This window comes from Vanacampus margaritifer, chromosome 3 (assembly GCF_051991255.1).
Source record: "Vanacampus margaritifer isolate UIUO_Vmar chromosome 3, RoL_Vmar_1.0, whole genome shotgun sequence".
In the NCBI taxonomy this organism is placed as follows: domain Eukaryota; kingdom Metazoa; phylum Chordata; class Actinopteri; order Syngnathiformes; family Syngnathidae; genus Vanacampus; species Vanacampus margaritifer.
Window position 1 is genome coordinate 16,142,156 of NC_135434.1, and position 12,106 is coordinate 16,154,261.

A 12,106-nucleotide genomic window follows, 5' to 3' on the forward strand; every position below is an offset into this window, starting at 1 on the left:
CGGGTGGGGTGGTTTAAAAAAAAAAAAAAAAAAAAAACGCCCCCTTTTTAAGGTGTATCTTTTTGCGTCTTTATTATAGCATCTATTGTTATATTTTACCCCCTTTAGTATTTCTTTTGCCAGTTTTTTCTAGTCATGATGTTTGAATATATTGTGATTTTTCAGCTAAATCCATGGTCCATTTTTGGAATAGGAGAGAAAAGCAGGAATGGAGAAGTTACAACCACATTATAGTATATAAATCATTTTGCAAACAGAAAAATGAAATAGTGATTTGCTTATAAATGCTAACAACGCTTGTTGCTGGACTGAACCCAAATTGAGGACAATAGCACAGTTTCATGCATCAAATCCTATTGTAGCAATCGTTAAATCGCTTTTCGGTCCATGAGACTAACCAACCAGTTCACAAACTTTGAGTCGCCATAAAGCCAATCTCAGGAGTCAAATCAGTGTATGTTGTGCTACAATGCCTTACTCTTCCCTTCATTAATATTTGGGAATATGAGATACCTGTTGGTGTACAGAGAAAGTTAAGATATCAGATAGTATGCTGTTGTGTGGCTCAGTTACCTGCAACAAGCACGGAGCGAGAGTTATGGAGGAATTCCTGACAGGTGGAGCTCAAATAACTGCAGAATGAATACTTGATGCTTATTTTCCATGAATTGATCATGAGCTTCCACAGATAAAGATCTGATTAGCAATCTAATTTAATTTCTTTTGTTGGCTTAATTATACAGTGTTTCTTTTTTATTAATCCAAACAAATAGGTTTTATATTTATCAATGACATTCTTTGGTACACACGATGATAGAGGAATTTGTGAATTTACTAACTGGACACATGCTATGTTTGACTAACAATAGCTGATCGACAGGACCACACAGCATGTCAGCCACAAGGACACTGGATCTGACAGTGCACCGTTATCAGATGATTCAAGTCAGACATCCCTGTAACATGATGAAGATCAGCTCAAGAGACCACGACGAATGGATTGACAATGAAGGACTTGGCACACTTGGTCATTGCTAAATTAAACTGGCACGATCAAAAGTCAAAAGATGCAGTTAAATGGCAGCGGTGGCAAGAAAAGTGTAGATTATTTAAATATAGAATACGGTACTGTATTAATGAAATCTACCTTTACAGTACGTTTATGATTTTTTTTTTTAAAGTTCCTGTCAATGTATAATATACAACAGGATTACTGTCATTTACAGTATATGTTGGGATTGTTATGTAATCTGATGTAGTCCTCTGCCACAATGACAAACAATGCATCTTGTGAAATAGGTCCAGGTTTGAAGAGTTTATCAATATTGATGCATGGCAAAACAAGATCAGCCATCACAAACAAATAATACAGTTCTACATGCTGTACATGAATTGTTGTACAATTATTATATCAACGATGATAAGTAGATTCTTATGGTATCTTGGCTCACAAAAGTCACACCATTTTATTGTTTAAATTGGTCTTCTGGAGACCAGAGAACTCAAAAATACCCCAAAATACAGACTTTTGTCTTACACTTCTTCTCAGGATTTTTTTTTTTTTGTAATTCATGTGCTCACTCACTCATTGTCTCTTCAGCCTTGGCACCCTGTGTATCTTCTGATCACTTTGCTGAGGGAAACCAGGCAGGTACCTAGAAGGCCCATTGTTGCTATGGCGAGAACTTCCAGAGGCAGGCGTTGTGGTTGCAGTATGTTCTTGGTCTCTGACAGCAGGAGAATTGTGTCCATTTTTGCCGTGATTTGATTTCTGAGATCTCCCATGGTTTTCTTTTCCATCTGTAGAGGAGGAGGGGGAGGAATTAGACCAACAAATATTGAAATGCAGCAACCTGTAACTTATTTGAATTAAAAAAAAAAAAAAACATTACGCATTTTCTTGCTCTGTGTCTCACTTTCAGGGTGTTGCAGCAAAGGTTTGTTGTTCTTTTGTTTTTCTGTAGCCTCGGATGCAGCTTTTCTGGCCTCTTCCAAATCCATTGCGGCCTTCAATGCAGCTTGCTTGTTCTTTCTCTTGTTCTCCTCATTTTGCTTAAAGCCGAAACACAATTATCCTAATAACCACAAACTTGGCACGCTGTCAATGTGAAATACAATTTTATACACCACCAACAATAATAGTGCATAAAGATATGGGCTATCGTTTTGCTGCTATCTGCTGGATAACTGCTACAAGTACAACTACCATGCATCACTGTGATTACTACAGTTTTTGTGCAAAAGAGTACTGAAAATTACTGGCAAACACTTACACAGAATGTTGATTCACACTCATATTTACATCTATGGACAACTTAGTCTAACATGATTGCATATATTTGGAATGTGGGAGGAAGCCAAATTACCTGGCTCAAGCACATGAAGAACATACAAACTCTTGACGGTGATGCACACATGCTAACCACTAGCTCACTATGCTAATGTATTTATAAACTAAAATCCTGGTGCGGGGGGAAAAAAATTTCAATTACCATCTGTATTTTTTTCTTCAGTTCAACATTTGCTTCTTTGTAGCTTTTGGATGTGGACTGCAGGTAATAAATGGCCAGCCTATAAGATAGAGCAGTGGTATCAAAGTTTGATTCTCTAGGGCCTGAGTCCTGCATGTTTTAGAGGTTCACGTTCAACACAGCTGATTAATATTGAAGCTCATCAGCAAGCTCTGCGGGTACCTGATAATTATCCTGATTATTGAATCAGGTGTGTTGGAGTAGAGAAACCTTGAAAACATGCAGGACTCAGGCCCTCGAGGACTGGATCTTGACACATGTGAGATAGGGTGATGGATTATTATTGTTAATGGTCAATGCATTTCCTGTGCACCGCCTATCTACCAAAAAGTCTTGATTACATTGTTGACTTTTAAACCCGTTCACAATAATGTTTTTTTTTTTGCTGAATAAGAAAATACTGTAACTCGTTAATGCACCCACTGTTGATGCAGAACTGAGAAGAACTGGAGCCCTTGGAAACTGACTTCCCCCCCCGATCATGCGTCCATGTGTCACAACCACCCTCCCCATCTCCACCCATAGTTGTGCCAAGATCAAAGATGTGCTTTTAAATATATATTGAAGATAATAATAACAATAATAATAATAATAATAATAATAATGTGTTCAATTCATTGATTTCCATAATTATTTAGATGAATTGTACTATGCCAACACCATATTTAGGAATGGCATATAATGACATCCACCACATATATCCGTGGAGCTCAGAATGTGTCTGCCTGAGCCTTGATCAATTGCACCAAATTGTGTTACACTTTTAATAGAAAATGCCCTCGTCCATTGGAACGCCCAAAAAAGCACATCAGCCCCGTTTTCAAACACAGTAAACTAGACTGGCCGGCATGAAAATTTTACGCCGAGCGCACATGCGCTTGCCTATGAAAGTACGCTGGAGTGAAGTCTACACAACCAGATTAGCCATTATGATCAGAAAACCAAATATAGTTTACCTCATGACATGAAAGTCAGCATACTATGCACAAGACATTTTGTCAATTTTACTCACACCATCAACAACATGAAGGGTAGAATCAGTCCAGGATTTGAGGCATAGCTGAACACTTTTCCAAACCAAGCTGGAAAATCTGACTCTAGAGTCTCGTGGATTACATCAAACATACGATTCTTGCCGCTATGGAGAAAAAGAAAGTGAATGAATACCCGTGACCCACCTTTTAAATAGAATGCAATCATTACCTGAATGGTCCACAATCAAAAGATGGAGGGATTGTGACAATGGTGTACATTGCAGGGAGGGTAGACAGGAAGAGGATGACCAGCAGCATGGCCATGTAGAAGTTGTTGGAACGAGAGGCTTTGAAGACTCTTTCTTGCGGCACGTTGCAGCACATGACGGCCCAGCACTGAAGATACATGGACACGTGGAGTCGGAGGACATTCAGGGCGGGCAGACAGGGAGCATAGAAGGCACCCATCCTAGAAGAAAGTATTAATGTACACAATGACAGGGATATATCCATCCATCCTTTTTCCGAACCGCTTATCCTCACAAGGGTCTTGGGCATGCTGGAGCCTATCCCAGCTGTCAATGGGCGAGAGGCAGGGTACACCCTTAACTGCTCACCAGCCAATCACAGGGCACACTTAAACGAACAACCATTTGCATCCACAATCACACTTAGATCACACTAACGGACAATTTGGAGTGCCTACCATGCATATTTTTTGGAATTTGGAAGGAAACCGGAGTAAACCCACGCAGGCACGAGAAAAACATGCAAACTCCACACAGAGGCCAGAGCCGAAATTTAACCCTGCACACGTGACGTGGTAATCAATGGGCCAACATGCTGCCCGGGGATATATTTGTTTCAAGATATATAAAGTAGGGGTGTCAAAATTAGTGCGGCAATTTTGTGTTCATTTAAATCTCCTTTACCGCCACAAATTTTTTAACGCATGATTAATGACCGCCACTTACTTAAGCCTATACTGGGGGAATTCCAGACGCAATGCAGCAGACACGTCCATGTCCAAATTTAGCAATAATAAATATTATAATAATGTATATATTTGTGGAGACTGGGATCAAGTTGTATTTTATATTTTTTTAAATGTGCAGAATTTCACAAGCTACTTCATGTTAAAGATTAATATTAAAAGAAAAATGCACTGAGCTGTCACCAATGCCTTACAAATGCAATAATGCCATCTAGTGGCAGCAAAATAACCTCAAGTTAACACAAATCAATATGACACTCGTTTTTTTACAGTACAATACACCTTTTTTTAATTTTAACTTAATTTTATGAATTATTATAAAATTACTCTATGAATGACTAAAATGTGCAGCCATATTTCTATTAGTTTAACTTTGTTTTCCACTTTTATGTTAACAAGAGCTTGAAAACAGAAACAAATATTTTAGTGTACATTTTATTGTACATTTAAACCAGATATAAAAATGTATGATTAATCATGAGTTTACTATTGAAGTCATGCGATTAACTACAATTAAAAATATATAATCGCCTGACAACCCTAATATAAAGCTAATATATTTTTTACTTAGGGTTGTGCAAAATGGTTAATTGGCACTCATCTTAGCTCACAAGATGCTATTCAGGACACGATCCCTGACCATAGAAAGGAAGTGAACTAGCATTCCATGTTTTAGTTGTCTGTCTGGAGAAGGTAATGATAAATTGCCCATCTGAAAACAAGCCCCAGTCTACCTTAAATGTTGTACTCAATATATTTCACCTCTTCCCTTACAGTTTTCTTCATTACTGTATTTAAAAAATACACCGTGTCTCCTACCATATCATTCCTTGATTGAAGATCAAGCCAAGGACATTCCCACTGACATCAAACTCAGAGTATGATGGCTTTCAGAAAGTGCAGAGGAAAAAGACAATGAACAAAAATAGTCTCCTGACTCATATTTTCAAAGCCTCTGTAGACATTTCAGGAGGCAGGTAGAAAATGCTGACGTACAAATCCGGCCTCCAAGTCCCAGCACCAGCAGTAGTTGAGAAAACGAACAAGCACAGCTCTCAGAAAATCACCAACAAGCAATGTGGCGTAGGTTGTCATGGTGTCTGATATGATGAGCCGCACAAACTCCTGCAAAAGGACCATGCATCTGTTGTTGCTCACAAGCACTGAGCCCCATTAGTTTGTGGAAATGCGAGAGATTATTTTCTTAATGCTGCATGCCATGTTAGGTGTACAGTACAGTGTCTAACCTGCCCCACCATGGTCTCCCAGCAGGGCCCACGTGGCACATCAGCAGGATGAACAGCAGGTGGCGCAGTACTGTTCCCTGATAGAGTGACGTTGTAAAAACTTGATTCCCACTGCGTTATATTAAACTTTACTATTTTTTCCTCTTCCCTCTGAAACAAACATACACTCCTGATTTGACACTTCAAAAAAGTGCCTATCATGTACATACTGCAATCCTCACTTTGAGGTTGATCTCATCCATGAGTGCAATGATGAACGTGTAGAGGTTTCCCAGGAAGAGGGCAAAGATGCGTCCCAGCTGCCACTGCAGGGCGACTCGAGGGTGGTAGTTCTCCAGGGTGCTAATTATGTCAAACAGCATAGGGCAAAACATCCCCAGTAATGACATGACCATATTTACCTGGGGGGGAAAGCAGCCTGTTATGCCCTATGGAGGTGGACAAATCAACTAAATGTTCTACATTGCAAATGTAAGGAAACTGTATAAAAATGATTTAGGTAAGAATGTTTTTGTTTTGTTTTCAATTACACTGTATTGATGTTGGAATGCCTGCGTCAGAATGTCAGTCTTTACTATTAATGCTCAGATTTGACTGAGACTGTAAAATGGCTATTTACTCTATTTAGCAATATGGTCTTATTTGCGATTTGTTATTGTAGCTTATGACTGCATGACATTTCTAATTTACAGCCTCACCCATGAACTAAAACATTCTAATTGGATATTGTTAATATTAACCTAATGCTGTGAGGTGTGTGTTTTTTAATCTAACAGTAAGAAAAAGTTCCTATTTTAGTCATTCATTCCATGGTTAATTCTTTCATTTGCACCTCATTCCGTTCCCACCAGGAATGATTTTCCAGTCCATCAAGAGCAAATTTCTGAGAGCGTCGCACGACAAAGTAAATGAGGTATCCACTTCCTGCTAGGCAGCACAACACCAGGAAATTGGCCAGCACTCGCAGGAAGCGCGTCAGATGGATGTTGTCGTCCTTACGGCTCTCTTGCTCTTCTAAAATGGCTTCCTGGCAAAGCAGCAGGAGGGATAATCAAGGGAGTTATTAACCTCACTCACTGAAATATTTCAAGCCTAACTTAAGATCTATGTAAAAAAAAAAAATTACATGACAAATTCCCATTTACTTTTTTTTATATATATAATTTTAACACAAACCTATCAAATAAAGCTTAAATGATACATATTCATTAGTCTAATAAAGCCTATTTATTTGAAAAGCATAATCCTCAGGTTTATGTATTTAGTATTGATAAAGTATAATTACGTTGAATTAATAATAATGAGAATATTGATTTAAAATACAAAAACTATATTGTTGAATTGCATAATAATCATGTTACCTATACACGATAAATATACTGCTATGTGAAAAACACTTACAGTATGTTCATTTATTTTTATTTATTTTTACATTTTTATGTTTCGGGGATGAAACTGAATGCAGACATCCTAAAAACATAAAAATAAAAAGGTAATTATACTTTATTAATACTAAATACATAAACCTGAGGATTATGCATTTCAAATAAATTGGGTTTATTTGACAAATGAATAAGTGTCATGTAAGTTTTATTTGGTTGGTTTTTGTTAAAATGATTTTATTTTTTAAGTGAATGAGAATTTGTTATGTAAATAAACTGCATAAATCTTCAATTAGGTTTGAAATATTTCTGTGAGTAAACTATTACATAAATGTAAACATCAACACCAACACACCTTGAAGCTGGTGGTGATTGAGGCAAATTTATTATCTGCAGTTTCGGCATTCCCTATCAGGTAATCCCAACTTGTGAACGTTTTCCAACTGAAATTAAAGCTGTTATCATCTCCGACACCGGTCTCATTTGAATTACGGGCCATCCTTTTATTGGAGACAAGACGCATTTTCATCATAATCATACATTAATATACTGTATATGCAGTAGGAATAAACTCACGTTCTAATGACTACCATGTAGCTGTAGGCCACTGTTCCTACTCCAACTAGGAAGTACGACAAAGGCATACGAAACTTGAGCCAGCCAATGGCACGCTGGTCATTGTAGTAACCATAGAAGAGGACAGAGTACTGGGCGTAACCCTGCAGATGCAAGTTTGAATCCATATGAGCTAATAAAAGTGACATTATGTGACATAAAGAGATAAACTGACCCCGAAGTCCCACAAGACAGCAAAGTCCATGGCGCTCCCCTCCTCAGCCCTCGGGACTGTTTTTCTAGAGATGCTGCCATAGGGTCGCCCCATTAATGCCTAATGTACAAAAATAGAGTGAACAGCAACATGAAAAAGACACTCAAACACACACACAATGAAACAAACCTCTGGCACCATGACCAGGCCAAAAGTGAGTCCAAACAAGATCATGTTGATGCCGTACATCCACCTCAGGAAGATGAAGTAAGAGGCAACAGAAGAGCCAAAGTGACCTGTGATGTTCAGCCCATAGTAAGGAAAAAATGATACTAAATAATACTAAATACTTTAATGCTCACTTGAAGGCTGCTAATGCGCTGCAACTATTTGTGACTTTAAACTTACTTTCAATCTCTTTGATTTTCATCTCCCATGGGATACAAGCAGTTTTGAAGTTTTCAAAGTCCCGTTGAAACTTCATCCATTTCTAGAATTGGAAGGGGAAAAAAATCACTAAATAACACTCGAAAGGAGATCGAAAGAAATCTTAATCTGGATTATCAATAAATTCTTCAACGCCACTAAGTAGCCATAGTAGTTTTTAAATACAATTCTAAAATACAATTTATTTGACATTTCTTAGATCTAATGGGATCCAATACCAGACTTGTAGTAAATATGAAGCATTTACAAAGATGTTCAGTTTTGATTTACAGAATCAGAGAGGTATTAATTTAACAATGTGTTTGTTATTGTACTGAATTTGCCTTTTTCTTGCTGTATAGCCCTCTTCATGAAACAACCAAAATATAGACTAACCTAAGAATTTTACAGTATAGTGCTTTTACACTGCAAGGCCCAGCCACAATATTAAGCATGTTGTTAAAGAGATAGCTCTGTGACAGTGTCAACGAAAACAAAGTAAATATAGTAAAGGCACAATTTTATACTTTTTTTTCTACCGTTCTTTTATTGTATCTCCCTAGAAAATGCAAATGTACGTAATATTGTGGCTGGCGAGGAGGGTTGCAAAGAAGTGGAACTTTCAAGATACTTTTTACATTTTGCTACTTTTTGGCTAACTTTGAGCATATTAATTCTAAAAAGTAATTGGTTGTTTTGCATATTTGTTTGTTTGCTTTTACTTCAGGGCAATTAACTGGAAATAATGGGAGCGTTTTAGCATGTATCTTATACTTTGTTTTGTGGTAAACAGACATGCATGCCAAACAATTTGTTTCTAAAATCTGATTTTTAATAATAATAAAAATAATAATAATAATTCACCGAATTTATATTGCGCTTATTTGGACATTATAAGATGCTTTACACAGCAGAGAATAGCAATGACAACAAAACTTTCTGCTTCCCTGTTGCTTTAAGATATAATAAATACATATTTTTAATCCATATAGTTACCTCTAGTCCCAAGATTGTTTTAAACAAAATGTAGGTTTCCCGTTATAGACTAAGTAGTCTCCATTAATCCCCATCAATTCTTTTAAACATATGCCAGTTAATTCTGTCAATCCCCATGAAATGTTTCCATCTGAATTTTGCAAACTTACCAGAGAGTGAATATTCAAAGGGTATTTGAGTCATTTACAGTTGCTGCCCTCTTACCTTGGCCATCATGACCTTGTATGCGTAGAACTTTTGACCTTTCCCTTTGCCCAATGCCCCCTCATAGTTCTCGATAAACTCCTGAGACTCCCTGGAATTAAGAAGATGACTTCAGATGAAATAAAGTCACCAGGGTGACCCGTGACTGCTCTGAAGAGTTACCGTAAGGTGAACAGCTTCTTTTTCATCGACCACGGCTTTCCTCTGAGACTCTGGATCGATTTTTTCCTCTCGTCCACTTCCTCTTTTAGCTCTTGGAGCTCCTCTGCTGTCAGAGACTCGGGTCTCAACTCATCTTCATCGCTCTCCTCTTCCTCACTGTTGTCTTCCTCACTTGTCTCCTGCTCCGAACTGAGATATAATTGTTTGTATTTTTCATGGATGCACTACGAGAATATATTATTTTTGTTTTAAAAAAAAGAAAGGATAAATCATTTTACCTTGTTTCAATTATTTTCTTGTGCTTTTTTGTCTTTACTTTATTTTTTTTCTCCTTCTCCTCACGCTTGCAAACATTCTCTTTTCTTTCTTCTACTTGGGCACTTTCATGTTTCTTTTTCCTCTTGACATTTTTATCATTAGCTCCCCTCCCCTCCTTCACCTTTTCTCTTATTTGTTTCGTTTTAAGGTTCTTTTTTGCTTTGTTTGCTTTGTATTTCTTTTCAATCTCTTTTGTGGATTTATTTTCATCACCGTTTCCTCTCCTCTTCTTGCCTCTTTCTTTCATCTCTGATCTGTCCACCAACGCCTCTTGAGTGTCTCTTGCGCGTTTTTTCTTCTTTCCATTTCCCGTCTTTTTCCGTCTTTGACTATCCTGCTTCTTTTTTTCAGTTTTCTTTCGCCTATGTTCCTCTGATATAGTGCAAATATCATCTTCATCACCTGCAGTATAAGTAAATGTATGTTAATGTTGCACTTGCACCTGATGAACAAAAGGCTTTATTTGTCACATAATGTAAACTGAAACATCAGTCAACGGCACTGGATGTCAAGTGAATGGACTAATCTCTAGGATATGCAGTAGTATAGGTATAAAGATGCCCTTACCTGTATCCAGTCCAATGTGAACTAAAAGAGTGACCATAAGAGATGAATTAGCAATACTGTATTATTTAAAATAGAATAAAAATCATCATCACCATCATATTTGAAACCATGCATCTTGATTGAGTAGGTAAAATGTTTGGGGTGTGCAGTATTGATACTGCGTACATTACATTACATTACATTACATAGCAGATGTTTGTATTTTGTTTATGTTACAATGTGTGATATTAATCAATCAAATATTACAAATTACTACAGGTAACAATATAACTGTAAACATGACAAACTGCAAGACATTGCCATCATTTGTTACACTATGACAGTTTTTGATCATATGCAAATGAGATGGAATTAGTATGCTGTAACACCTAGAATACATTTTTGGTCTCAATATATTTTCTGTTTGTTAATATAAAACTAAAGCCGGTTGAAGCTAACTAACAAATTACTAAAAATGTGCAAGATTGTCTTCTTTTTTTGGGCAGGGGTTATTTTTGTCAACTGTTTTGATTTCACATGTGGATTGTAATTTTCATGCTTACTTATTTTGCTTTCAACCGCTGACTTAAATTCCCTAAAATGAGTTAATTTCTACAATCACAATGCAGTAGGCTACTGACATAGCATTGTCTTGAATAAAGGCGCAAAAAGTGAAAACCACCACAGACACATTGAAGAGATCAGCCCTTTGGTGTTTACTAATAGTGAAACTAGAGTCATGATGGTGTCACGAGTCATTAGGGATGTGTGCATCAGAGGGGTGTAGATACAAACAATAGTCTAATGAAGGGAGATGAGGTGACTGAAAGGGCTGCCGGGCAGCAGCAAAGGTTCAGCCAAAAGTAGCTATCCTAACATCAATTTAACAATTGAGATTGGAAAGCGGAAGCAAATATAGTTTATCATGGCCCCACTGCAAGGTAAAGGGTCTTTCTGTGCATAAAATGTTGATTTTATCCTTTCAATTGTCCTTCTTATCAAAGTGTTACAAAAAAACAAATAAGTTGATCACAAAGACATAAAGAGGCACTTTGACTTACTGTCATCCTGAGTAGTGATCAGTTTGTCACGAGGCATCTTCCTCTCATGGTTCTCGACCTCCGAGTGACCCAAGGTCCAGAGAGCTCAGTCAGCATGTGAGATGAAAATGAAGCTGTTTTCATGGCAGTGGATGAACACACTGCCATGACAACAAACAGTGTTTGCATATGTGCATAGAGAGAGGGAGGTCTATGATGAGCATCTCGCATGAGAAGTTCACTTTTTCCTTGCCACCCATTGACCCAAAACACAGACAATGACATCCTGGAAACTTTAGAGCCTCACAATTCACTGCCAATCAATAATTCAAAACAGTTATGACTGCCTTTATACATTGTAATATGTGTGTGTGCGTGTGTCTGTGTCCAGCAGTGTGTAAAAGTGTGTGTAAAAACAAGAGCACTGTGGGAGCAGAAGGTCAATGCCAGTGTGAGGTTTGTTTATGTCAAATAATGGCTCCACTGTATGATACGCTGAACATTCTTCAAAAAAAAA

At 37.4% G+C, this 12,106-nt stretch overlaps 1 protein-coding gene across 1 annotated transcript; it reads right to left on the reverse strand.

Moving 5' to 3' along the window:
• Nucleotides 1–1,300: 1,300 nt before the first annotated feature.
• Nucleotides 1,301–11,684, reverse strand: tmc1 (transmembrane channel-like 1). Its single transcript, XM_077561431.1, has 20 exons — nt 11,611–11,684; nt 10,571–10,591; nt 9,964–10,405; nt 9,686–9,874; nt 9,524–9,614; nt 8,306–8,387; nt 8,087–8,193; nt 7,919–8,017; nt 7,705–7,847; nt 7,484–7,628; nt 6,579–6,773; nt 5,968–6,147; nt 5,747–5,896; nt 5,496–5,624; nt 5,319–5,386; nt 3,735–3,974; nt 3,544–3,669; nt 2,493–2,571; nt 1,917–2,052; nt 1,301–1,800 (listed from the first exon to the last, which is right to left on the reverse strand). Exons 1-20 carry the CDS (start codon nt 11,645–11,647, stop codon nt 1,586–1,588), a joined length of 2,874 nt encoding a protein of 957 aa, XP_077417557.1. The 5' UTR covers nt 11,648–11,684; the 3' UTR covers nt 1,301–1,585.
• Between the last annotated feature and the right edge of the window lie 422 nt (nt 11,685–12,106).

What these genes read in the sequence shown, in the direction of transcription:
- tmc1 (XM_077561431.1), bottom strand. Translation starts at nt 11,647, where the DNA reads ATGCCTCGTGACAAACTGATCACTACTCAGGATGACA. An exon ending in TACATGGTAGTCATTAGAAC is followed by an intron (nt 7,629 to 7,704) that starts GTGAGTTTATTC and finishes CTCCAATAAAAG; the next exon opens with GATGGCCCGTAATTCAAATG. An exon ending in GGGACTTGGAGGCCGGATTT is followed by an intron (nt 5,387 to 5,495) that starts GTACGTCAGCAT and finishes ACTTTCTGAAAG; the next exon opens with CCATCATACTCTGAGTTTGA.